The sequence below is a fragment of the Colletotrichum chrysophilum genome, assembly GCF_026319265.1.
Source record: "Colletotrichum chrysophilum strain AFK26 chromosome Unknown scaffold_201, whole genome shotgun sequence".
Taxonomy (NCBI): Eukaryota; Fungi; Ascomycota; class Sordariomycetes; order Glomerellales; family Glomerellaceae; genus Colletotrichum; species Colletotrichum chrysophilum.
The window spans coordinates 1-22989 of record NW_026517488.1 but is presented as its reverse complement, the minus strand read 5'-3'; the positions used below and the strand labels follow the sequence as shown (position 1 = coordinate 22989).

Here is a 22989-nt window from a genome sequence, read left to right as displayed (position 1 = left end):
TGTTGTCGTCACTAAACCGTATCCGATGATGGTCCTTGGATGGTTGTGTCAGTTTCAAGAACAGTAGCATTCCCAAGTGCGTCGGCATTCTGCTGTCACTCGTATACCCGGGTTTCCAACATCGCTAGTTATCGTCACGACGCAAGCCGATGACTAGAAAAGATCGGTGGTTTGTCATTGCTGCGTACAACTGCCACTTGTCCGGTTCGCGCCGTATACATTTCTTTCACTGTGTCGCAAAGCCACCCTTTCTGGTTCAAATCCCCGTCACGGCCTTGGTGTCATCCTCCTTGCCGATAAGTCCCAGATTGCGTATTTGACCGACACTCGGGGCATTGTCTCGTGCGCTGGCTGACTCGGCCTTTCGGTAGGCGGCCTGGAGTGCCCTCGTTCTCGCAGCCTGTATAACTATGGTGAGCCCTTGGCCGCCCAATCGACGCCAGGTCCCTGGAAACCTACCTCCTTCTTGTGATGCAGACACTCGTAGTAGTCCTCCAGTGCCAGACCACACTTCTTCTTGCCGGAATGGTCCTCGCCAGTGGTGTTCACAACGTAGCAGCCGAGGAGCTCCTGCCAGAAGGGAAAGCACCGCGACGGGCCTATAACGATGATCCCGAGTCAGTAGCGCATCAAAATCTTCGGAACCGAGCACATGCCTCCGTGAAGACCGTATCCAGAGGCCATTATGATTGTGCAGACGCCAATTGGATGGTGGGTGAAGCTCAAGGTCGTCGGAAGGTCGCGGACTCGATCGCGATGTCGAAGTTCTGAAGTGGTGTCTAGCCGAAGAAGGCCGCCACCGCGGCTGCAAGGAAATCTCGTCCTATCAGAAGGTACCTGATTCCAATAGTGATTCCGGAGCCGCGGCGGGTTCACTCGGCTAGCGCGCGTCTAATTCTCTCCGTTTCGATCCCTGTAGACCCACTTGATTATGACGAAGCTAAGGGACCTTGTGCATGTCTGTTACTTTAGAGCTCTACCTGCGACCGACACTCGATACGCCGATAACTTGACCCAGCGTAACAAGATCCCCGCGATATCCAAATCTCTCGACCAATACTCCTCCACGGACATGGTCGAAACCCTGCATCATGAGCCGTGTCCTGTCCCCGCCAAAGCTGGTGCTGCTGGCTGTCCACCTTGCCATCAACGCCGACATTGACAGCTTGGCCTTTCTCACCTCTCGACACGCCGCCGTCCTGCGCAAAGATGTCGTCCTGCGCATACTCCTAACCTACCTTCCCGAGACGGTCAGGTCCCGCGACTATGTCTACTTCCTTGAGGAGCTGTCTACGGGGGATTTTGCGGATCGCGAGGCCGCCAGCATGGACTACACCGTTGTCGAGAACCTGTCCGAGGAGGACGCGGCGAAGAAGGTTCGCAAGCTTCGGTTGCTATCCTTGGCATGGGAAGATGCACCCTTTAATACAGAGGACGACCCGATAACGCTCTTCCTCCTCCGAAGAGCCCACCGCGTTGACGAAGAGGCCGGCTTACTTACGCAGCTGCCTGAGCTTCTTGGTCCTTTTCTGCAATACGCTCCAGGCATTCGTCTGTGGATGGTCTCGACATTGCTGCCATTGCTGAGGAGGAATTACGAATACTACCCTGCGGACGGCACACCCTATACCCTTGCCGAGTTTCAGAAGCTACCTGACGGCGCTGCCGTGGACGCTCTCCTATCTCAGACTGGAGTGCGGTCCGAGGACCACGCGCTAATCGGCCGGGACTTGAGGGGCCTTCTGGTTCCGTGGCTTCACAATGACGCCCGCTGGAAACAGTCTGAGGATAGTTCCCTGAGCGTATCCACGGACGAAGAACTGCACAGTCCAGGTTGGGAGCGAGCTCTGGAGTGGCTCCTGTCACTGAGTTCGAGTTCCTGGAGGGCAGCCGCCGCGGCCGTGGAGCAGTGGGGAGGTGCTGTAGATGTTGATTTGGGCGACTATGATGCCGTATGGCTCAACGAGCAGCAGCAACAGTACCTTGACTGTCGGTATGCTCGTGCCGTCTTGGCCTGCGCCTACGTCGTCCCCGAGGCCTCTGTCGAAGCACTTGAGGGCGCCCATCAAATGTTGAGAAAAGTCATGGATCTTCTTGGTGAGGATGACACGCTTCCGCTACAGGCCGCAGCAGAGTCCTTGTCCGCGGTGCCTCATCTGGAAGGGGATGGTATCCTACACCACAAAAATACAGCATTCATGCGGGACGATCTGTTGAAGCCGCACAACCCGCTCACTACTCCTTCAAAGAAGGCAACGCACCTGCTGCACGCTATTATTGTTAGTGCATATATACTAACACGACTCGGGCTGGGCTGTACTGTCAAGAGAGCGGGGGATTTGGCGTTTATACAGGACGAACGAGACCAGAATGCCGAAGCCGCGAAGCTAATACACGCCGTTGCGGCACAAGCCCCAAAACATGACGCGAATTTCTGGATCAAGGCTCGAAACGAATTGCTCTGGCTCCGATGTTGGGGCGTATCGAGTGCAAATGGGCCAGTCGTAGGACTCTTTGCGCGAGTCAAAGCCGAAACTGTTGAGACGGAAATCTTGAAAGCCCTGCTTGCAAGTGGACGTAAGTTGGGATTGAAAAGGGAACACCGGGCTGTCTGCTAAACATGTTCAGGATATCCTCTGGCAAGGTCGCTGTACGAGAACCCTGCCGAGAAACCGTTACCTGCCCAGGTCTTTCAGGAGCTGGTGATTGCGGCAGCTCTCAACGCATATGACAATGCCTCCAATCCTAACCGTACCAGGGGTGGGCTCAAGAAATGCGATGAGATGTGAGTATCACATAGTCCACAACCTGGAATGGCCGCTGACAGTTGCAGCATAAACTCCTTCCCCCTTACCATTCCTGAATCCCTGCCAGAGCGGCGAAAGATCGATGCGCTACTGAAGGCGACACACGCCCTCAGTGATTACCGCCTGGTGCTGAGGCAGGGTGAGCCTTTCAGCCCCGTTGTCCTCCGCGTGCACTCCGACCCGGTCTCCATCATCAGCAAAGTCCTGGAGCAGAATCCGAACAGCTATACACGCATCCAGGACCTCGCAGACATGGGCGTCAATATGGTCCGCGCCGGTCTGGTAGACCGAGTCAAAAAGGGGGCCATTCCTCAGGTTCAGAACGACGAGTTAGCACACATTGATGCCGCGCAGAAACGCATCACGGCCATGTGCATCGAGGCCGCCCTGAAGGAAGACGATTTTGAGACTGCGTACTCCTATGTCGCCAACCGGCTGAGCGGCCGAGCGGACAACTCGGTTTCGAATGCCACAGTCCAGCTTGACGACGACTGGTCCTGGCGAGCAGCGTTGCAAGCAGGCCAGTACATTAGGACGGCAAGAACCGTCCGTCCGACACATCTGGGTAATGCCAGCGGCAACGCTGAGATCAGGCACTTGGAGCACCGCATCGACTGCCTGGCTACTGCGCTTCGCATGGCTCCGCCTTCCCAGCTGCAGGAGATCCTCAAGACCTTCCGGCGCTGCGAGGAGCAGCTCGACTCAGCACTCAAAGAGGAAGCCGCCCGCGAAGCCGCGTTAGACTCCGCTGCTGATGTTGGCTCGCACGGCATGCCTGGAGGATTCGACTCAGGGCCGGCAATCCGGTCCCACAGGCCATACGGCAATCAGTCTCGTTCCACAACGGCGGCGGCGGCCAAGGCAGGCGACGATGCGCCCATGTCGTTGTTCGATCTGTCTCGTGCCACAGCTCGCGCTGCATCGCGCAATTTTTCTGCGCTCTCGACTCTGCAGCAGTCTGTAGGCGGCAGCAAGGCGCCGAGCATAGCCGAATCAATCGCGAGCGGTGACGGAGAGGCGCACGACGACCACCCCAGGGCGAGGAAGCGAGATCAGCTTCGTGATGCAGCCATGGGAACCCTGACATCAGGTGTTGGCTGGCTTATTGGTGCACCGGCACCCAGCGACCACCGCACGGCCAGAGACGACTGATTTGGGGGGGGGGGGCCTCGATTTCATGTAAATTTTTCTACGATTGATGATGAATGATATACTTCCACACGGAACAACTGACCAACCTACTTCCAGCATTATGGCTGGCCCAAGTGTAACTCGGCTTGTGCCACTTGAACCCAAATTCAATTGCGGGTTGAAAGAGCACTGTGTCATGTGTTTCTTGTCTGTTATCAACTTTTTCTAGCCTCTGTGGTGCCTCTCTATAGACAAGAGGGACTATGCTACACTACTTGACATGTGTTTAACCTAGATTGGTGTCAAAACTGTTGCGACCCCTTACCTGAGTGGATTTCATTCGAATTGGCGAGGCATGTCCGTGGTTAAGCTGACTTATCCCTAACCCCAGCATTCCCCCCTGCGATTGGCGAGCATATTCCGACGAAACCTCCCGACGTAGGTTGGCTGCTTTTGCCTTTTTGGAGTCGACGCAGAAGTAGGGACTGCCTTGCTCGGGCATTGTTTGGAACCAATCTACGGGGGTTTCGGTAGCGCCCACTCGGGAACCCGTAGAGCATCTTGAGAATGCTCCGATCAGCGCAGCATCCACAAGTCCTGGACGGGATGACCTGAGTGTGAAGCCCTTGCGATGGCGGCACAAGTTGAAGAGGAGTCAAGATGGGGGAAAGTCGTGGTTGGGAGAAGCCACAGCTGGCGGCAAGTATGCAGTTAGTTTCGCTCCTGTTACAATAGGGGTAGATACCTTTGACCAGCGTTCTCTACCGCAAATGTAAATTCAGCCTGCTTTCGTAACAGTCAACGCGGAAGGGATGCAGAGGGAGCCAAGACTTTGTTGTGCCCGGCGTCGCTGAGGTGCAATGGTGACAAGAGACGAGACAGAGAGAGCGAATGGCGAAAAAGGGCGTTTCATTTACGACTGGAAAGCTGAAAGTTGGCGTTCAGGCGGCACAGTTACGTTTTAGTTGTTTTAGGGACGCGGTTGTCATTCATGTTGCATTGCTGGTCAACATCTTATCATGCTGAATTTGCATCGAGCCATGCCGGATTTGCGAGGGCGTCTCAAACTCGACTCGACCCCGAAGCGGGATGCGATAGATAATGGTACAAGGTGGAAAATTGGTTTGCGTAAGGGGAACAGCCATAGACCGGCGCGGGCCCATGACTTGGTGTAACGAGAGTGCTGATCCACGAGGGGGTAAAGTGACTTTCACTCTGGCCAAAGCCTGTCGAAGCCTGCCGTTTTGCCGCGTTGATTTTTTGCCAAAGCTACCAGAGAGAAACCGCCAGACATTCGTCGTCCTGAAACAGCATTACTTGAGAAGAATATGCCGTCTAGTATGGCAATAAATTCTCGCATTTGAGCCGTCATGAGCGAGAATGCCGGGGCTCAGAAGAGGTAAACCACGCAGGCCGAAAACCCCATTTTTTGTGCTTCCATCCCGACTAGTTGTAGTGCTCAAGAACTCCATGAGACGCAATTTTTTGGGATATCCGCCGTAATCGATCGCACTATGAAAGATGGAAGAAGAAGCATCTGTCGATTGCCAAGAAACTTGACGCATCAACAGCATGTGGTGAAAGGTGTAGGAAATCAGCGAGAACCTAGACATGTTAGCAATCAGAGTATGCGGGCGGATAGGTAATCAAATAATCCAACCTCCGTAGGGCTCACGGGCCTCAGAGCGGGCAGGCGCATCGCTGTAACCTGCACCGGCAGCAGGGGCATCGCGAGAACGAGCACCGTCGCGATCAGCGGGCCTGTCGTAGCCGCGCTCACGCTCGTAGCCAGCGCCGCCGCGACGTTCATCAGGGCCACCACGGGCGTAGCGATCACCGCGGTCCTCGCGGCTACCGCCACCACCGTAGCGGTCCACTCGGCCGCCGCCGCCGCTGTAGCTGTCATCGCCACCGCCGCTGCCGCGGTCGCGTCTCTCGTAGCCACCACGGTCTTCGCGATAGCTGCGGTCGTAGCCTCGGTCCTCACGATAGCCGCGCTCGTAGCCACCGCTGCGGTCGTCGTAGCCGCGTCTGTCGTAGCCACGGTAACGGTAGGGGTCATCGCGGCCGTAGCCGCCGCCACCGCCACCACCTCCGTAGCCGCCTCCGTAACCACCACGACGTCTGTCATCATAGCGGTCGCCAAATCGACCGCCGCCGCGGCCGCCGCCGCCGCCCTCTATTGGATTAAGCGTCAGTAAACTGCTACAAACAAGACATTGACCGGGAAGGCAGGACTTACCACGTTTGGGAGGACCAAAGTACTTGCCCGGGGTGGGAGTGCGAGGACGAGCACGTCGGGCCTTCTCGATGCTGAGAGTACGACCTTCGATCTGCTCTCCCTGCAGACCCTCCTTGGCAGCATCGGCCTGGTCCGAGGTGACCATCTTGACGAAGCCGAAACCACGGGACTCCTTGGTGTGAGGGTCGCGCATGATCTGGCATTTCTCAACCTCACCGTACTTCTCGAACAAACGAGTGACCTCAGACTCGGTCAGACGAGGGTGGATGCCGGTGACGAAGAGGTTGGAGCCAGGGTTGATAGCGCCGTCATCATCGCCACCCTTGGAGCCAGTCTCGTCCTTGTTGCCACTGAAACCAGAGAAGCTTGTCAGTCAAAAAGCGAGAGGGGAAAAAACCACATTGGCTGAGAAGGACGGAAATTTGCGTACCGGTCGCCGTTACCAGCGGGCGAAGCAGAGCGACGGCGTCCAGAGTCGCCATCATCGCGGATGGGACGAGGGGAAGCGCTGCGGTTGTCGCGCTCGTAACGAGGAGCCTCGTCTGCAGGGCGTGAATCTGTCAGTGCCGAATTGGTTTGAGGGCGACGGGCAGCATCGAGATAAAACGAACCATCGTAGCGGTCGCCATTGGCGGCCTCGTAATCCATGGATGTGGTAGCCATGTTGAGTGATGCTGTTCCGTCGACTGTAAAAACGTCGGTGTTTGGGTGTTGGTAGCTGGGGGAAGCTGGCCAGCGACGCGATCGCTGGTGACGCAGACTCTTCTGTTGTGATGGCAGATTGGTCAGAACAGAGGGATAGAATCAGGCTGGAGCCTCAATCGAGGTTAGGGGGGGAGAGGAAGAAAAAAAAAAAGTCGACAAGACGGGACGGGACGAATGAAATAGAAAGGGAAGAATTACGGTCGCCGATAAGTAATTAGATGCGTTTGGCGAAAAGCATCAATCGGGAGGAAGGACGCGGCGTGGAGATGCCAGGTAGGAAAGAGGAAGAGTGAGTGATGTGAAGGAGAGGAAAAGGCGTCGGGAGGTCGAGGCGTGGGTGGGATGGGATACGACGAAGGAGCGTGTGCGTGCGTGCCTTGGGGCGCGCGTGGTCAATTGTATGGTACCGTCTTACCGTGAGGTACTACTGGTAGTAGAAGCCTAGTTCTGAGTTGGGGGTGCTGTTGGTAGTCTAGACTGGACAGTACACTTCCTACTTTACCAAGGTAAGGTACTCAGGGTGTCAGTCAGGGAAGGCACAGACGACCCGTGGATGCAAGCAATAGGCAGCCTGGAGCAGGTGAGGCGGACCAGCAGGCTAGGCAGGTGCAGACAGGGCTAGAGTTTTGGTCCTGAGGAAAAGAAAGACAGGGCGGGCAGAAGCAGCAGCAGCAGCAGCAGCAAGAGCAGAGCAGGCAACGCCAGCGAACAGGGGAGGCGAGAAAAGACTGCCCTGTGATTGATTGATTGACTGTGACTGCAGCCGGGGAAGGGTGGGAACCGTACGAAGAAAAATTTGGGAAAGGGAAAGCTGCAGCCGTGCGCGAAGGAGCCCAGCGTGCCTGTGTCCTCTCCCTGTGTTCGCTGACCAGTCAGAAGCTACGACAGTCCCCTCCCCTGCGTGAGCCTGCTTTGGAGCGAATGCCCCATGTTGATTTGGCGAGATTTAGCATATGACTACTCCATAATCAGTCTAGCTCTTTGTTTTCTTCCCAACGCGCACGGGCCAACTGTGCTTGCAGGTCGATACTAGGTAGGCAGACGGCGATACACACCTCCTAAACTACACTTTTGCTGGCCTACACATGGCACCTCATTATCTACCAGACGGCCACCAAGTGCTGCGGAGCCGACTGCCCTTACGACGTAGACCTACAGCTTTAACAATTCGGGATGGGGAAGGCAAACAGGCGTAATACTGCTTGACTTGCCGTCCTGGCGTGCGATGTTTCTAGACCACGGGCCCGGACCTTGATGTCCAAAGGTAAATGTCGGCATGCATGTTCAACCCCAGACCAAATCATACATCAAACCAAAATCGATAGAGTTGACGGGACCTCCTGTGAACACAACCTTAGGAGAATGGCCATTGAGCTCCCTCAACGTCCTGCATTATGCATTCACTCGCAATGGTGTTTGTTTGTGTGATGCGCAACTGCTCTTCTAATACAAAGCAATTTTTATGGGTTGATGGACGACCGAGGCCCAATCGAATCGATATTCGGCTATTGATACTCCGACTACGTTTGCATCTCTGGTCTCAATGGATTACGAGCTCTACAAGTCTTCCATCACTGGAAGTTGCTCAACGTCCCCTCCCTCGACAGTCTCTACCTCGAGAGCCCTACGGACATCTATTTCCGTGAACGCCCCCGGCTCATCTAAGAAGCTGAGACCTTCGACTGCCTTTCCTCCACATGCTCTCTCCAATGCCAAGAAGGCAAAGTGGCCCCCAACAACAGGTCTGGCCATAAAATGTGGCCCGGGCCATCCACCAGTGCCCTCCGTCTCGTACAGGTCGGTCATAGGTCGGTCTACGATGGCTTTGTTAGCATGTCTCAGGCTCGGTCATCAAATACTGCCCTCTTACCAGTTGTCGTCTCGTTGACCCATCCTGCGATACTCTGAAGTATCTCAGTGCGAGTTTTCTTGCTTGTGACGGCCGCGGCGAAGAATTGCCAGTCGCTCTTCGTATACAGATGACGGCTGTCCAGCGGAAGGCCGTAATGCTGCAGAACCGCATGGTACCAGTTGCTCTGCATGCTGTAGACCTTGTCCGGGATGAAAGACGTCTGAGAGCCCATACCCAAGGTCCTTTGCAACCACTCTGCGATACGTCCACCCCGTAATGCCGCCTTTCGTTCTGGCAAGTGGAAGCAAAGCAGAGAGTCTGCGTAGAGGTTGTAGATGGTCGTCCAAGAGCCGTACCACGTGTACGCCAGCTTGGCGTGGGAGCCGTCTCTTGAGATTCCGAAGCCTTGCCATTGTTCAATGTAGTCGCTGGCGATGTCCGAGTAGTACTTGGAGTCATCCGTCTTCCCCAAGACGTCGGCGATCTCAGCCATGGCCTTGATCCCAATGATGCCTTTCAAGGCGAGGTTTGTTTGATTGGCAAGCCAGCCGGCAAAATCATCAGTGCAGAGCTGGTTGGCTGGGATGAGCGACTCGCGAACGAGATATCCCGTCCACTTGGTCCAAAGTTCGTAAGACCTGGACACCCACTTTTCAGCCTCCTTGGCTCCTCTGAAGGCAGTGACAGCTGATGAACGATCCATGCCATAGACATCGGGAGACAGCGCCAAAGGTCGCCCGCCGGAGTTCTTGGGGTCCAACAACGTTAGTGGACCAGCAAGACTATCAACGGACTGGATGAACGCCGGCTGCGTGTCGTACTTGAAGGCGTTGACAAGGGCCAAACCCATGATGAGCATGTTTCCGCACTCCTCCACGGGCATGTACTCATCTTTGCCATCGGGGTGTCCAGTAGCATTGGGGAAATGGGAACCCAAATCATGCATACTGTAGTCATTCGGGTATTGGCCGCTCAGTTGATGTTCCAAAAGAGGTTCGAGAAGGTAAGCAAGCCAGCGAGGATTCGTGTACAGGAAGAATGGGAATGCTGGGAAGATGACGTCTACAGTCTGGAAGTTCCCGTTTGAAGATATTTCCTTTAGGAACAGGATGGGGTCATCAGGAGTTCCTGAGAACTGGGTTGCACCGAGGACTTGGCGGGCAGACAGCGCAGCAATGTCTTGGTAGTCCTGGGAGCCGGAGGCAAAAGCGTCAACGGCCAGCTGGTCCGAATAGTTTCTTGCCAGTAGGTTGGCGACGGCAAAGTCATCATAGTGGTATTGGATCAGCTCGGGTGAGGTTGCAAAGTAGAAAGACCACAGAGGCCTCATCTGCGTCAACCCTCTGGCGGCTGCAAACTGGACAACTGGATCTTGAACAAGGGCGAAAGTGAACAACACGCTGTCTGTCGATGAAAGACCGGCCCGCGTGTTGTTACTCAGGTGGAATGGCTTGGCAAAGGCAAACACCGGCTCCTCGTCCATGATCTTCCGGTACAAAGTATCTACCTCGTTCTTCAAATTGCCTTTGGTCGCAAAGTGCTGTCGCAGGATTCCAGACGTCCCTGATTGGTGGTAGACGTCGGCGGGGCCAGTGAAATGCAGCGTTCCCCATTCTGCGTGGTCGGCGAACTCGGTAAGAAGTTGTTGTGTTTGCCTTGAGACCTGCCAGGTCTTCAGGACCGCACCTTGCTGCTTGGCGCCCTGGGGCTTGAGGAGGTCCCAGACAATCTTGTTGTCCCGGTTGCCGCTCACCCACTCGCCATTCAAATCCGTGTAGATGTTGATATCGAAGGACCCCTCGGCATGGATTGTCAGATACGCAGCAGGTACGGATTGGCGGAAGGTTGACGTGGGCGTGATTGGGGACAGAAACGAAAGGACGATTTTGACCGGCGCCGAAGACCCCTTTGGCGGAGCAATCGAGTACGACAGATTCGTGGTCGAAGCATCAAAGGTAGCGCCTAGGTATGTTGGGAAGGCTATATTGTAGTTTCGGGAAGAATGTTAGTTCAAGGTGTTGTCACGTCCGCAAGCAGGTCAAACACACTTGGAAGACGATGACAAGGAGTCTTGGGGTCGTCCGAGCAGCGGATAAACAGTATTGGACTCTGGAACAGATGCCATGACGGAGAAGCCGACCTGGAGCGCGGTTCAAAGTCAGCGACACGTATGTTTGACGAAGACTGTGGCTCTAAAGCTCACGCTGCTCCCGGTCCAGAACATGGGCCAATGTTCCCAAGGCGCATCGCGGGCGTTGCCCAACCAAGTGCTGAGGTACGGGTTGCGAACAATCAGCGGAAGAACGGGAGGCGTCAAAGTAGAGGCGCCGACCGTCACGGCGACGGCCAGGAGTGAGAATAGCTGCATGGCGAAGAGATCGTTTCGAGACCGGCTCCAGAGGCAGTCGAACACCGCTCGCCACAGCAATTACGAAGGAAGAAGAAGATTAAAAGATACAGCTCAGAATATTGTAGAGAGCTCGTCTCTCGTCTGCCGTATAAATAACAGAAAACGCCGGAGGCCGCACAATGTTAAGGACCCTGGAAGAGGAGATGCAGCGTCAGGTCAGGTGAGGCGGCGAGAGGGAAAATCAGGAGATGGACTCGGACAAGATGCAAACCCTTCCCTCCCTCGGTTTTACCGCAGCTCGAAGGGAGTGGTCGTCTTTAGCCCGGTTTTGGGATGGCACGGGAACAGTTGGAGAAATCTGGGGTAGGAGCTGCATCCCGTCACAGGTAAAGGAGCATGGCGAGGTGCAAGAGCCGGCGCAGAGCTGGGCACCATGTACGTCAGGATGGCGGGTCAGGTGGGGGAGAGCAAGGCTGGGCTCGCTGCAGCTCCCGTCCTCCGACTCCACGGGCACCAATCAAACACGAACTGCCGCACCACGAGCCCCTGTGATATGGGGGGCTGCGGGGTCTGCTTTTGCGGGGTTCCATTCACCACACACAAACAACCGAAGTGTTCTGTGGGAGCTGAACTTATATCAGGTCTCCCGTCATGCCCAGCGCGCACAAAGGACAACCCGCCCACTCACTGAGTAAATGTCTGGCTACAAAGGTTGTGTTGGGTTGGCCACGTTTTTAGACTCCCGATGCCAGCATGCTGTCTGTGCGAGTCTATGACGGCCGCCGGCTGTCAACTCAACTTCAGATACGCCCTCGATCTTGAAGGGAAAAGGCAACCAACCACTGGAACTCTCACACGGGACGAAGGATCGGCAAAGTTGGCAGGCACTTACTTAACCTGGGATCTGCTGTCCTTCCCACTCTTGCTCGCCCGTCTAACTGCGAGAGCAACTCAGCCGACACAGAGAAGCTTGGCCCGCACCCGTGAAGTCGCAAACGTCGTGACTGGACGATATTTTTCACGAGCTTCGGGGTCGAACAGCCATCCTGAGCACTGCGATTACCCCAGACCCTCGCCTTCCTCGGTCCGGGTCAAGTGTGTGCGAACACATCCGTCTTAGTCTGTGCCGACGTCTTGTGATTGGTGGCGGCTTAGCATCGGATCCACGGGATGTTAGGCCGTGTCCCTCACGATGCGGCCCAGCTTTGGGATACCCATTTTGTCCACACGACACCCCTCTCGACTCAACGATTTGGAACTCTTAGCGGCATCTATTCGCAGGTCTTCATATCCAAGTAGAGCCACTGCAATGGCATCACTCGAAGGAAAGGTCTATGCCTTTACCGGCGGTGCCAGTGGCATCGGCCTAGCCACGGCAAAGATCGTTGCCAAGCGAGGGGCAACTGTGTGTCTTGCCGACGTCGACCCCGATGCCATGAAAGAGGCTGAGGCCTATTTTTCAGAGCAAAAGATGCCATTTTCGGTAACGAGGGTGGACGTTTCGAAAAAGGATCAAGTCGAAGGTTGGATAAGCGGTATCATCGAGCAGTTTGGCCGTCTGGACGGAGCGGCCAACGTCGCAGGCGTCATAGGCAAGCACCACGGCATCCGGGCTGTCGCGGACCTAGAGGACGAGGAATGGGACAAGATCATTGCTGTCAACTTGACGGGGTGCATGTACTGCCTCAGGGCGGAATTAAGAAATGTAGTGGACGGCGGCTCGATTGTCAATGTGGCCTCGATACATGGCGTCAAAGGTACGCTGTCATTTCTTTGAGGGACCCATTGCAGGAGACTCGTCTGACAAGCCGACTGCCTAGGTTTCGCCAAACACGGCGCATATGACGCCAGCAAACATGGTGTAATTGGTCTTACCCGCGCGGCGGCCAACGAGAACGGAGGCCGCGAGGTGCGGGTCAATGCCGTAGCTCCCGGGGCCATCTACACGCCGCTGATGGAGAAGGCCTGGAAGTTCCACAACCGCCCGTCGGACGCCGAGTTCGACGAGCCGACGGCATTCCAACGCCAGGGTACCGCGGAGGAGTGCGGAAACGTCATCGCATTCTTGCTCGGCCCAGAGAGCTCTTTCGTAAGCGGCAGCGTCTATAACGTCGACGGTGCGTGGCTTTGAGCGGGCGATGACACGTCGCGCTGATCGGAGGTGCAGGCGGGTTGTGCCGGAGAAGATGGTCCAAGTTCTCACCAAACATCGGATGGATCAACCTCGTGCTTCTCTCCGTCGTCTCTTACATGCTGGAGCTTGATGTCCCTCTTCATGGGTTTTCTCATATCGAAGGCGTCCTCGCCGTCGAGCGTAGGATCCGTAGCATGGTCGCCATAGTAGTCCTTGACCACGCGAAAGACGCTGTAACCCAAGTTCTTGTAAAACGTAATGGCCTTGTGGTTGCTGGTGCGAACGAACAAGTCGACGAACCAAGCATCGTTTGCGTCGGCGGCGGCCTCCAACTGCTCACAGAGTATCTTGCCAATGCCCAGCCTTCTCGCTTCGGGCGCGACGGTGAGGGCAGTGATGTGAGCATGCCAGGGGAGGTAGTGCTCCGAGAACTTGTAGACATCGGGCGAAGATTCGAGCTTGCCCATGACTGGGTATCATGTCAGATGGGTCCACCATGCCTTTGGCAGTGTTGTTGTTGACGTACTGTAGCCGATGATATTTCCATTCATGTCCTCGCAAACCTGGAACATGGAAGGCCACTTTGCGTGATACTGGAGGTAGAACGCCAATTCGTACGTCTCGGTCAGAGGATCGAGGTTGCATTTGGAGAACTTATTGACATCGTCGGGGCGGAAACGACGAAAGGTGGCCATGACTGCGGAACCGGACCGCGAACTTGGAGTCGGAACTATCGAGGAGTGTCGGCGCCAGGAAGTGGCTGTGGGTGGTGATGGTCAGAATCCAAGTGTGATAAAGCTGCAGGGTGTACAGCTGAAGAGTTAGGCATGAATGGAGCGCGAGGGCCGGACAAAGACAAAGGGTCCGCGAAAGCAGCGCCGGCAACCAAATGTTTTTTGTTCGGACAATGTTGGTAGCCCAGAATGATAACAGCCGTGTCCATGAATCTCAATAAAGTGGAGGGGGAGGGGTTTTCTGTGCTGACATAATAAGGTATGCTACGGCGCCTCAGGTACTTAGGTAAGGAACCTTGCCTACCTTACCAAGGTAGGTACAGCTCTGGAAAGCGGGCATGCAGGGACCGTGTGCTAAGGAGCTGACAGATGCCCTAAACGGCCTGGATGCCGGGCCCTGGATGGGAAAAGCCCGTCTGGCCACAGGGGACACAGACGCAGGAGTCAGCAGCATGGCACAGGTTACATACCTTACCTGGGTAAGGTAGGTAGGTACCCAAGGTAGGTGAGTGCTTTAGGTAGATTCACCTCGCAGAGTACATTTCAGTTACACCACAGGGCAGCGGTCGGTGTCTCACATCAAACTGGCGATCCAGCAAGTCGGCATCTCGGCCTCCTTTTTTTTTTCTCCTTCCCTTCCCCTCTGCCTATCGTCCCAAACAGGTACATGCCTTTGGTTCTTTCACTTACACGGCATTTTGGGCATAGTCGAACTGCCCTGCAGCATCCTCACTAGGTGGGTACTCAAGCAACGACTGCAGAGGTCCACGGCCAAGACACAGAGGACGACCCGACGCACAGGCGCAAAGGAATCTCGTCTTAGCCCGGTCTACCTTATTACGAGTATCCATCGGCCGATAATAATCAACAACAAAGCAAAGCCCGCCGTGCCCGCCCAGCAAATTGCATTAATTGGACGCTCGCCCTATCCGCAATCCGCCCGCTCTCCTAATAAGAGAGGTAATATTCCCAAGCTCGCCCGCACAGCCGCTCGCCATTACCATTACCATCGCCATCGCCATCGCCTCTGCCGTTGCCGTTGCCCACGCCCGCGTTCTCTGTTTTCCACGACGTTGACTTGCATGGGCTTTCGAACAAGCATTTGCTCCGCTCCGCTCGACGTTGTTTTTTGTTGCGTGACTGCGGCCCTCGAGCACCAACCCGCCTTCATCCTGCTGCAGTGTCCTCCACTTGGGTCTTCCTGGTTGTATATTTGATGCGACAACCCCTGTTGTTTGTTTCTGCACCAGCAACCCCGGGTCAAGCAGAGCAACAACACTCGTCTGCTTTGCTTGTTGATTGCCAGCACACGCACGCCGCGGAGCGTCATCGATCCGGCCTTTTCTACATATAACTCTCGTCCGTACGGTTTTCCCACGCCTGTTCTGGGCCCGTACTGCCGACCGACCGACCGACCGCCACTCCCTTTCTCCGATCCGACTCCACGATGCCTTCGACTCCGAGCCACTCGCGTCACGCCTCGAGCGTCGATGCCTCATACCAGTACAGCGCAACCTCGTCTCCCCAACACCGCCGACAGTCGAGATCTTCAACACACGAATCGACAACGCCCCTAAGGGGCAGCTTCAACCAACAAGATGCTCTCGATGTATCCTACGCCAGTGGGGGCGCGGCTGCCGGGAACGGCTTGGGGAATCTCGCAGACGAGCTGGCCGACGCCTTCTCCGATTCGGGCGACGAGGGAGAATACTACGAAGACGAGACCGGTGCCCCAAACATCAGTGTCGAGGAGGCCGATGGCAAACCGGGCGCAGAGGGAACACGGGACAGTGGTGTTGATGTCGCAAGCCTTGGTGAAGCTGGCAGCAAGGCCAGGAATCTCAACCTGGGCCCTCCGTCGCCTCCCCGGCGCGGCCACCGCAGAAGCGGGAGCGAGTACGATGGCAGTGAATATGGGTCTGAGTCGGATCTCGACTCTCCAGGCATGCTTCCTAGCCTGGTCGCAAAAATTGATGCGGTGGAGTCACTGGCTAGAAGAGGGACAGAGAGCAACGGGGGGCCCACGGATGGAGTCTTTAGCCGCGTAACGGAGAGCTTGAGGGATCTTGGATCTCAGGCCGGCGTCGAGGGAAGCGCAACGAGGTATGTCACCGGCAGCATGCCGTAGCCACGCATCATTTCCTGACTTTGACCAGGCTTATCACCGCTCACTCGGCACTCACGACCCACCTGACACACCAGACTCGTCAACTACATAATTTGACGTTTCCGCTGCTTTCTCCGCTCGTCCCGCCTCCAGATTCAGAGACCGTCGACGACTTGTTGCCCCTCCTACTCGAGCTGTCAGAGTCAATGCCCCGGCCAACGACGAAAGCATATGACTCCTTAACGGCGCTCCACACCCTCACAAGTGACCTCGTCCAGAGCCTCAACTACTTATCGGACACCTTGCACATGTCGAGGCAGACGACTACGACAGCCACCCGTCGGTTGAAGAGCGCCAAGGAGCTAGTTGCCGAGATCAGGAGAGAAGAGGAGCTCTGCGAGGAAGGCGAGAGGTGGCTCACACGTGGAAACTGGAGCGAGAGACTGCGGAAACGCGAGTGCGCGGGGGTATGCGGCGATGTTGTGAGTGGCTTTGAGGAGGTCTGCGATGGATGGCGTGCACGATTACTAGAGCAAGCCGGTTCTGCTCCGGCTTGAGACTTGCCTATCGACATCTTCCACGATGCCAACCATACCCACGCTTTTCTCTGCATAGACAAGCTAGGTTGATTCTGTCGTGTCCCAAGGTTGGGTTACGCGGGATGTGCGTCGGGCTAGATAACGAGTGTCTTTGGTAGGCCTGAGGAGGCCTTTGCAGCTCGGTACTTTTAGACTACATGAATTTGACGAGCTGATGAACATGACGATAAGTCAATGAAGCCTGAAAAAATCACCCCTGCTCCCGAACTCGCCTGGCGCCTACCCCAATAGCACAATGTACAACTGGAATTGCTGAGGGGTCCAAATCGAACATTCAGATATGACTAGGATCTAACGACCCTTTCAAAGAAATCTGGTTTTCGCTGGCTAGCACCGGTGAGCGTGGCGGCGTGGATACGAAAAGTCCACACTGATGGGCGCCAGACTCTGCCCCACACCGCATGCAACTTGACTTCACTCATCAAAGCAGTGTGGTAGAGAGTGCGTTATGACGCAAATATTGAATTAGGGTATATATACTATGGAAAGGATGCATTCAGCATGATACATCTGGTGAGTGCAAACCCTCTTTCTTTCTAGATCAATGCTTGCGCGCGGTGTAACATTATAATCCGGTGCTGGTAACAAGAAAGTTGTGAGTATTGTGGTATCAAGTATAAAGGAACAAATGGGCCATTTTCGAATCTTCCAAGTTGCGCGCGACTAATCCTCCTCCAGCCGCACCGTGTACGCAGGCCGGGGAGGCTCGTCGTTGTCGCTGAAGGCCGGGGACATGGGTCGGCGGGATCCGGCAGGCCCTCGGCTCAGCCGACTCGATCGACTCGCTCGACTTCCGGGCCGGTCTGGGTCAATGTCGAAATCTGCGGGCGCATCTACTTCATCGCGGGCCTTGTTCATCGCGGCGAAAGATGACAGGCTCATGTTATCATCTTTCGAGGGACGCGGTTGCTGCAGGGCACCGGTCCGACGCAAACGTCCATCGACCGGGGGAGCCTCTTTTCCCTTGCGGATGCCAGCGTCAGATTCATCGTCGACAAGGACAATCATCCATACGCCCACAGCACTGTTGCTGCCAAGAAGTGGGGTGCAATGTATCCAGCGGATCCGGCCTTCGCTGGGGGGCTTGCTCATCCACCGAACTTTTGCAGTCACCCCGTGGCCCTCGGCGAAGGCCCTGTGGAGGCCGTCACGGACCCTGTTGGACCCGCCGATCTTGTCCATAAAGTTGGATTGCAGGATTCCGGGCACCCTCAATGAGGGCGAAGCAAAGAGAATGCGCAGGCTGGGATAGGGGCGGACTAGCAAATAGTGCTCGTACACGCCGGAGAGCTTGCCGCTGTGAATGGTCGGGGCTGAGTTGTGTTGTTGGATAGACGAAGTCTCATCCTGAATGAGGATGCGAGGCTTGTGCCAGTTCGTTGACGTGGCTGCATGTTCCTCGTCTTGGGGAACGCGATGCATATTGCCACCTCGCCTGCGGACGGTCTCGAGTTCTGTCATGTTGAACATTTCGCTCAGGTCCCGGAACTCATCCTTCTCTTCATCGACTTCCTGTTCCCGCATATGAGCAGCAGCAGCAGCCTCTTTCTCCACGACAAGGTTTTGGAGGGCGTCTAGGCCGGAACTTTCCTTGGCGAGGCCAGAGACGTCAACTTGGGCGCCGATGAAGTAGCGGACCGTACCCCGGCTGTCGTAGAGGGGTGCGACCATGAGCAGGTTCATGAACGGTGAGCCGTCACGGCGATAGTTGAGGAAGGTCTCGTAGTGCTCCTGGCCAGCCAGGATCTTATCTCGGATCCGCTTTACGCTGAAAGGGTTGGTCTTCGGGCCCTGGAGAAACCGACAATTACGGCCGATCACATAGTTCATTCCGTACTGCGTGGTTCTGTGAAACTCTATTTATGAGGTTAGCTCGGTTCGTTGGGAGCGTTACGGTGGGAGAACCAACCTTCTGAGGCGAACACAATGGGATTATCATGCCTTGAGGGATCCGTCAGACAGAATACCTCCGCCAACCCCTCTGACATTTCCCTCAATTGGACGGGAAGGGTCCCCGTGATGCGTCTCTTGATGGACACGCTGACTGTCTGGATCCACATGTACGTAATGTAGGCCGGGAGGTCCTGTTGCACGAGGACATCAAAGGCGGCCTCGGCCTTCTTCTCCAACGAGGTATTGGAGGTGTTTGCGGCATTTTGAACTGAAAACCCGTGTTCAGGTAGCGAGTCCAGTCCGCGGGCGATGGCGTTCGCGTACGCAATGGCGCGTAAAGCTTTCAGGCAGTCCAGATAGTACGTGAGGAGCGGAAGTGAGTCGGGTCGGGCGGAATGCAGGAAGTCGGTGAAACGTTGTAGCAGAACATGGTCCTTAAAGATGGCTTGCAAATGTTCTTTCGAGAAGAGGAGCTCTGACCGAGTCTCCAGCGAGTAGATGCCGTTATCGCCATGTGAAGGCACCACAAGGTCGAATGATCCAGGCTCCACCTCCTCCTCGGCTAGGGGTTCAAGGATCTCGTCGTCTCCGGCGCCCTTGGTTTGAAGAGGCGGCAAGGAGGTGGCGTTCGTTTGGTATGACGATGTAGTCGAGTTTGCCCTCGATCTTGAAGATCGTGTGCGGGGGCTCCTGGGTGGACTGGAGGACGTATGCCGCTCATGGATTTGAAGAGGCTCGGGAGACTTGACCCTTCCCCTTGGAGGGATCTCGGGAGATTGCACAGCACTACCAAAGCCGGTTGGTCAACATCAACGCACCTGCAGCCGTTACCTATTCTCTCACCTTCTGTCCTTTCTAACATTCAGAGCATTGGGGTTGATGGGCCCGTGATGAGTCCAGTTGCTGTCGTCCTCAACCCAAGCTTCTTCGAAACGAGACGGGTTGAACGTCTTGTCCTGCGGCAGACGGCTGGCTGGCCGCTTCAAGGGGATATCGGGGATATCAGCACCACCCTCGTCCACATCCATGTCGCAATTTTGGCTGGCGAGAGACGTGACACTGAGAGAGCTGTACGGACCGTTGGCCTGGGGTTGAGTAAGTTCGCCGTGCCTGTGTCGGCGGTGGTTGGGATTGGCAGCTACTTGAGCCATGTGCTTCTTCCGCCGGAATAGTGTAAGGACAGAACGGGAGCCGAGATCACGGGCCTGAGGGGAGACGGGCGATGGAGACATGATCTTGGCTGGGAGCGGAAGTTCTTCATATGAGGCGTCGGGGTTGAGGGATTGCGGACGAACGGAGGCATGGGTATATCAAAGAAGAAATAGAGCTGTGGCTCCGAACCATTGGCTCCTGCAACGTCATTCCACAAGCGTCGGGGCGCCGCCATCTGAACAGCGGGGGGGTTTGATCAAAGACGGGGGGCTCGGCAAAGGTACACACAGGTCTAGGAGGGCGTGCCGACAACGATCGACGACGACAAGATGGGACTATTGACGGACGAGGCAAGAAGCGCAAGCTGCATGTCAGGCACGTAGGCCCGTGAGCGAGCCAAATCAAGTGTGTCAGGTACCCGCCAGACCGCCTGGCCGTGCCTCTCTCTCGCCGTCTGTCTGATTCAGGCAATCAATCAAGCGTTGTCGATATTGGCGGCACGCCGAAGAGATCAAACCCCACAGCGTTGTGTTGTGGTGGTCACTTCAGACCTCGTCACAATGGGTGGATGGGTAAGATGATTTGACTTTCGGCCGAGCATGTCGATCGCGCGCTAGCCTGCTCGAGCATCGCTCCAGGCTGCGCAGGAGAATTTTCATGGCTGAAAGGGCCATGCCCGGCTCTCAAGTCAGTCTTTGTTGATGGGCTGGTGACAACTCTAGGGTTGGGTGACGGGTTGGGACTAGTCAGATGGTTTGTCCGAAGCCTACGAGCTCAGCACGGCCCATGGGCACTGGCTTCGGGCAAAAGAACCGTCATCCATCATCATCCATCCACACAACAGCTCGACGACACCAGGATGTTGACATGCTCGTTAGGTGACTAGGGGCGACTAGGTAGCTCAAGACGGGGTCGTGCAGTCGAAGATACGCCTTTGGGAAGCAGTTTCGCTGCTGCACCAATGAACCAGGAGTCCTGGGAACCGTCGCCATCAACCTTGCTGAACACGAAGGTGGTGTGCGGCTGCGCCTAACAAGAGGATCTGCGGGCTTGACGGGGAAGAATAACCTGGTTTCCTAGCATCAAGCCGGTGCAAAAAGAAGCAGCAGAACAGGCAGTGAGACGGACGAAAAGGGGAGCAAGGATTGGAGGATGCGGTACATGCCATCGTCGACTGGCACCGTAGCCCGAGAGGCAATAGTAAGCCAATGTAGAGTAACGTGGAGGGTAGTCCGTGGTGAAGGATGCCACGATGTCAGCAGCGATGGCGATGAGCGTGATATCGTCGCCTGCAATGCTTCTCGGCAAGTCTGTCGCCGGCCGGCACCAAGAGCAACGTTGTCAGGGTCTGCCGGGCTAGACCGGCTACTGCGGTGCACTCGCCACGAGACAAGAGAATTGCTGTCCGTGCCATGCCATGACGGGGATATTCACGCTCCAACTTCGAAGTCCTTTAGCCAACGTCTTGGGTCGTGGTTGAATGCTGTGGGGCGGGATATTCGACGCCTTGACCAATTTCGGCATCGGCCCCACCGCGGCCGACCCCCGAACCACGTCCAAGGTCCTAATCGAGGAAAAGCGCGGCGCCCCCGACCTAACAAAAACCGCAAAGTGGCATATGGCAGACGGGGCTAAGGTTGGGACCATTTCCGAATCGACCTGCGCGTCATCTCGCTGGCCGAAATGTTTAGAACCGATGCCATCAGCCTGGACAACCAGAGCAAGCCAGAATACAGCCAGGAGCCCGTGCTCGCTCGATCCCCGGAGCTGCGATCAAAGGCTCAAATCGGCGAACGGACAATGCCCTCTTTAAGACGACTTGAAGGGACGTTTTGCTGATTGTCATATATTTGCCGACGGTCGAGACTGGCACCATGACCTACGACCTGAATCGTCGTATCGTTGTTGGGTTCTCACGTGGGTCGCAACCACGCTGTCTCTCTCGTTCGGCGTTGTTACTCATGGCCACGCCGCGATGCTAACCGAACCAAAGAAGCAAACATTGGCTTGTCGCTCGACGTCGGTGATCTTTGTTGGAAGCAGGGCTATCACTTTTCAAATCTCGCATCGTGCATCAGCGCCCAGCTTCCACAGGCCAGGATCAGTGTCTTGCTTGGGATCTGCATACACTAAATAGTCGGCTGGGGAAGCACGCGGCAAAGTACCGGGACCGAGCAAGACTTCCACGCGGCAGCTCGAGAAATATTTGGCTCGAGTTGCTGCAGGCAGGGCAGGGGACGTAGAGACGAAAGATCAGCCCCCGGACTGATGGCTTGATTGACCAAGAAAGTCTTCAACAGCGAGCCTCTGTCAATGTTGCCCGAAGCACCAGGCTAAGCGTTGATGGTCCTTCTTTCCACAATATAGCGCGGGATGACTGAATGGTGACCATCTGCGCCACGGGTGCTGTGCCCATGGCAATTCAGGGATGACGTTGCCTGTCATTACTATCGACGGGGCACATCGACTAGGCTGCTCGGGCTTGCTTGAACCCGGAGAAGAGATGGATACCTAAGCGACGATCCTCCAGGAGTAGACAGCCATCGTGATGCTTTAGATAGCGGTCGGGAATCATGGAGTGCCCAGGCGAGAGGCGGATGGGATTGGAACGGCGAATTATATGAGACGATAAGAAGATTCGAAACAAAGGTCGTCGTGTTATGACCGAGAGCAAGTCATCGCACTTGTCAGTGCCCGTTGACATATAATCTCATCCAATGTGCGCTGTCGGTACCTTGCATGCTGACAAGCATGAGCAAGGATCACGCTTCCATGGCCGAGAGAGATGGCCGTGCGGACCACAGTCGATGTTTGTTGCTCATTGGGGGAGGGGGTTGTAGCGCGAGGGGCTCATTGAGTGCATGGAAGCGGCAAGGGAGCCAATAGGCACAGCGAACCTTTATCAGCGGAAGACCGACTGCTGTCTACAATTCCCATGTGTCTGCCAATTGAATGCAGGCTGGGGCTGCCACAACAAGCGGAGAAGTAAAAGGAGTGCAGTACAGTGGGCAGTGTCCTTTTGTTCAAACTGTACTGGGCGCCCCCCGAATTTGAGACGAGATGATGGAACGTAACGCTTTTCGCGTGGAGCTCTTTACGCGTTCTACGCGTCGCCCCTCGCGTCTCTGCCACACCAGCTCGCGGATGGTTCACATGACGTATCGAGTATTGAGGAACCGCTGAGAAGCTAGTTTTTTTTTTCTTTCTTTTTTTTTTTAAAGCGTACTGCTTCGCCTCGCTCCCAGCTTCTGCGGCCCCCCCGCCCCCCTCCCCCCACCCCCGC

At 55.8% G+C, this 22989-nt stretch overlaps 8 protein-coding genes across 8 annotated transcripts; 3 read left to right on the top strand and 5 right to left on the bottom strand.

Annotated features, from left to right (window-relative positions):
- Positions 1–256: 256 nt before the first annotated feature.
- Positions 257–684, bottom strand: COL26b_013019 (uncharacterized protein; the record flags this gene model as incomplete). Its single annotated transcript, XM_053185646.1, has 3 exons — positions 257–400; positions 460–570; positions 646–684. 3 exons carry the CDS (start codon positions 682–684, stop codon positions 257–259), a joined length of 294 nt encoding a protein of 97 aa, XP_053030400.1.
- A 407-nt stretch (positions 685–1091) lies between these two features.
- On the top strand, positions 1092–3959 carry COL26b_013018 (uncharacterized protein; the record flags this gene model as incomplete). Its single annotated transcript, XM_053185645.1, has 4 exons — positions 1092–2279; positions 2355–2577; positions 2629–2785; positions 2834–3959. 4 exons carry the CDS (start codon positions 1092–1094, stop codon positions 3957–3959), a joined length of 2694 nt encoding a protein of 897 aa, XP_053030399.1.
- A 1625-nt stretch (positions 3960–5584) lies between these two features.
- COL26b_013017 (uncharacterized protein) lies at positions 5585–6843 on the bottom strand (the record flags this gene model as incomplete). The annotated part of the gene is made up of 4 exons (XM_053185644.1): positions 5585–6117; positions 6181–6530; positions 6611–6722; positions 6792–6843. The coding sequence occupies 4 exons, from the start codon at positions 6841–6843 to the stop codon at positions 5585–5587; spliced, it is 1047 nt and encodes a 348-aa protein (XP_053030398.1).
- Positions 6844–8723: 1880 nt separating this feature from the next.
- Positions 8724–11105, bottom strand: COL26b_013016 (uncharacterized protein; the record flags this gene model as incomplete). Its single annotated transcript, XM_053185643.1, has 2 exons — positions 8724–10643; positions 10941–11105. The coding sequence occupies 2 exons, from the start codon at positions 11103–11105 to the stop codon at positions 8724–8726; spliced, it is 2085 nt and encodes a 694-aa protein (XP_053030397.1).
- Positions 11106–12396: 1291 nt separating this feature from the next.
- COL26b_013015 (uncharacterized protein) lies at positions 12397–13218 on the top strand (the record flags this gene model as incomplete). The annotated part of the gene is made up of 2 exons (XM_053185642.1): positions 12397–12844; positions 12908–13218. 2 exons carry the CDS (start codon positions 12397–12399, stop codon positions 13216–13218), a joined length of 759 nt encoding a protein of 252 aa, XP_053030396.1.
- Positions 13219–13286: 68 nt separating this feature from the next.
- COL26b_013014 (uncharacterized protein) lies at positions 13287–13916 on the bottom strand (the record flags this gene model as incomplete). Its single annotated transcript, XM_053185641.1, has 2 exons — positions 13287–13690; positions 13748–13916. 2 exons carry the CDS (start codon positions 13914–13916, stop codon positions 13287–13289), a joined length of 573 nt encoding a protein of 190 aa, XP_053030395.1.
- A 1486-nt stretch (positions 13917–15402) lies between these two features.
- Positions 15403–16619, top strand: COL26b_013013 (uncharacterized protein; the record flags this gene model as incomplete). The annotated part of the gene is made up of 2 exons (XM_053185640.1): positions 15403–16058; positions 16112–16619. The coding sequence occupies 2 exons, from the start codon at positions 15403–15405 to the stop codon at positions 16617–16619; spliced, it is 1164 nt and encodes a 387-aa protein (XP_053030394.1).
- A 705-nt stretch (positions 16620–17324) lies between these two features.
- On the bottom strand, positions 17325–19786 carry COL26b_013012 (uncharacterized protein; the record flags this gene model as incomplete). The annotated part of the gene is made up of 3 exons (XM_053185639.1): positions 17325–18517; positions 18571–19220; positions 19398–19786. The coding sequence occupies 3 exons, from the start codon at positions 19784–19786 to the stop codon at positions 17325–17327; spliced, it is 2232 nt and encodes a 743-aa protein (XP_053030393.1).
- Between the last annotated feature and the right edge of the window lie 3203 nt (positions 19787–22989).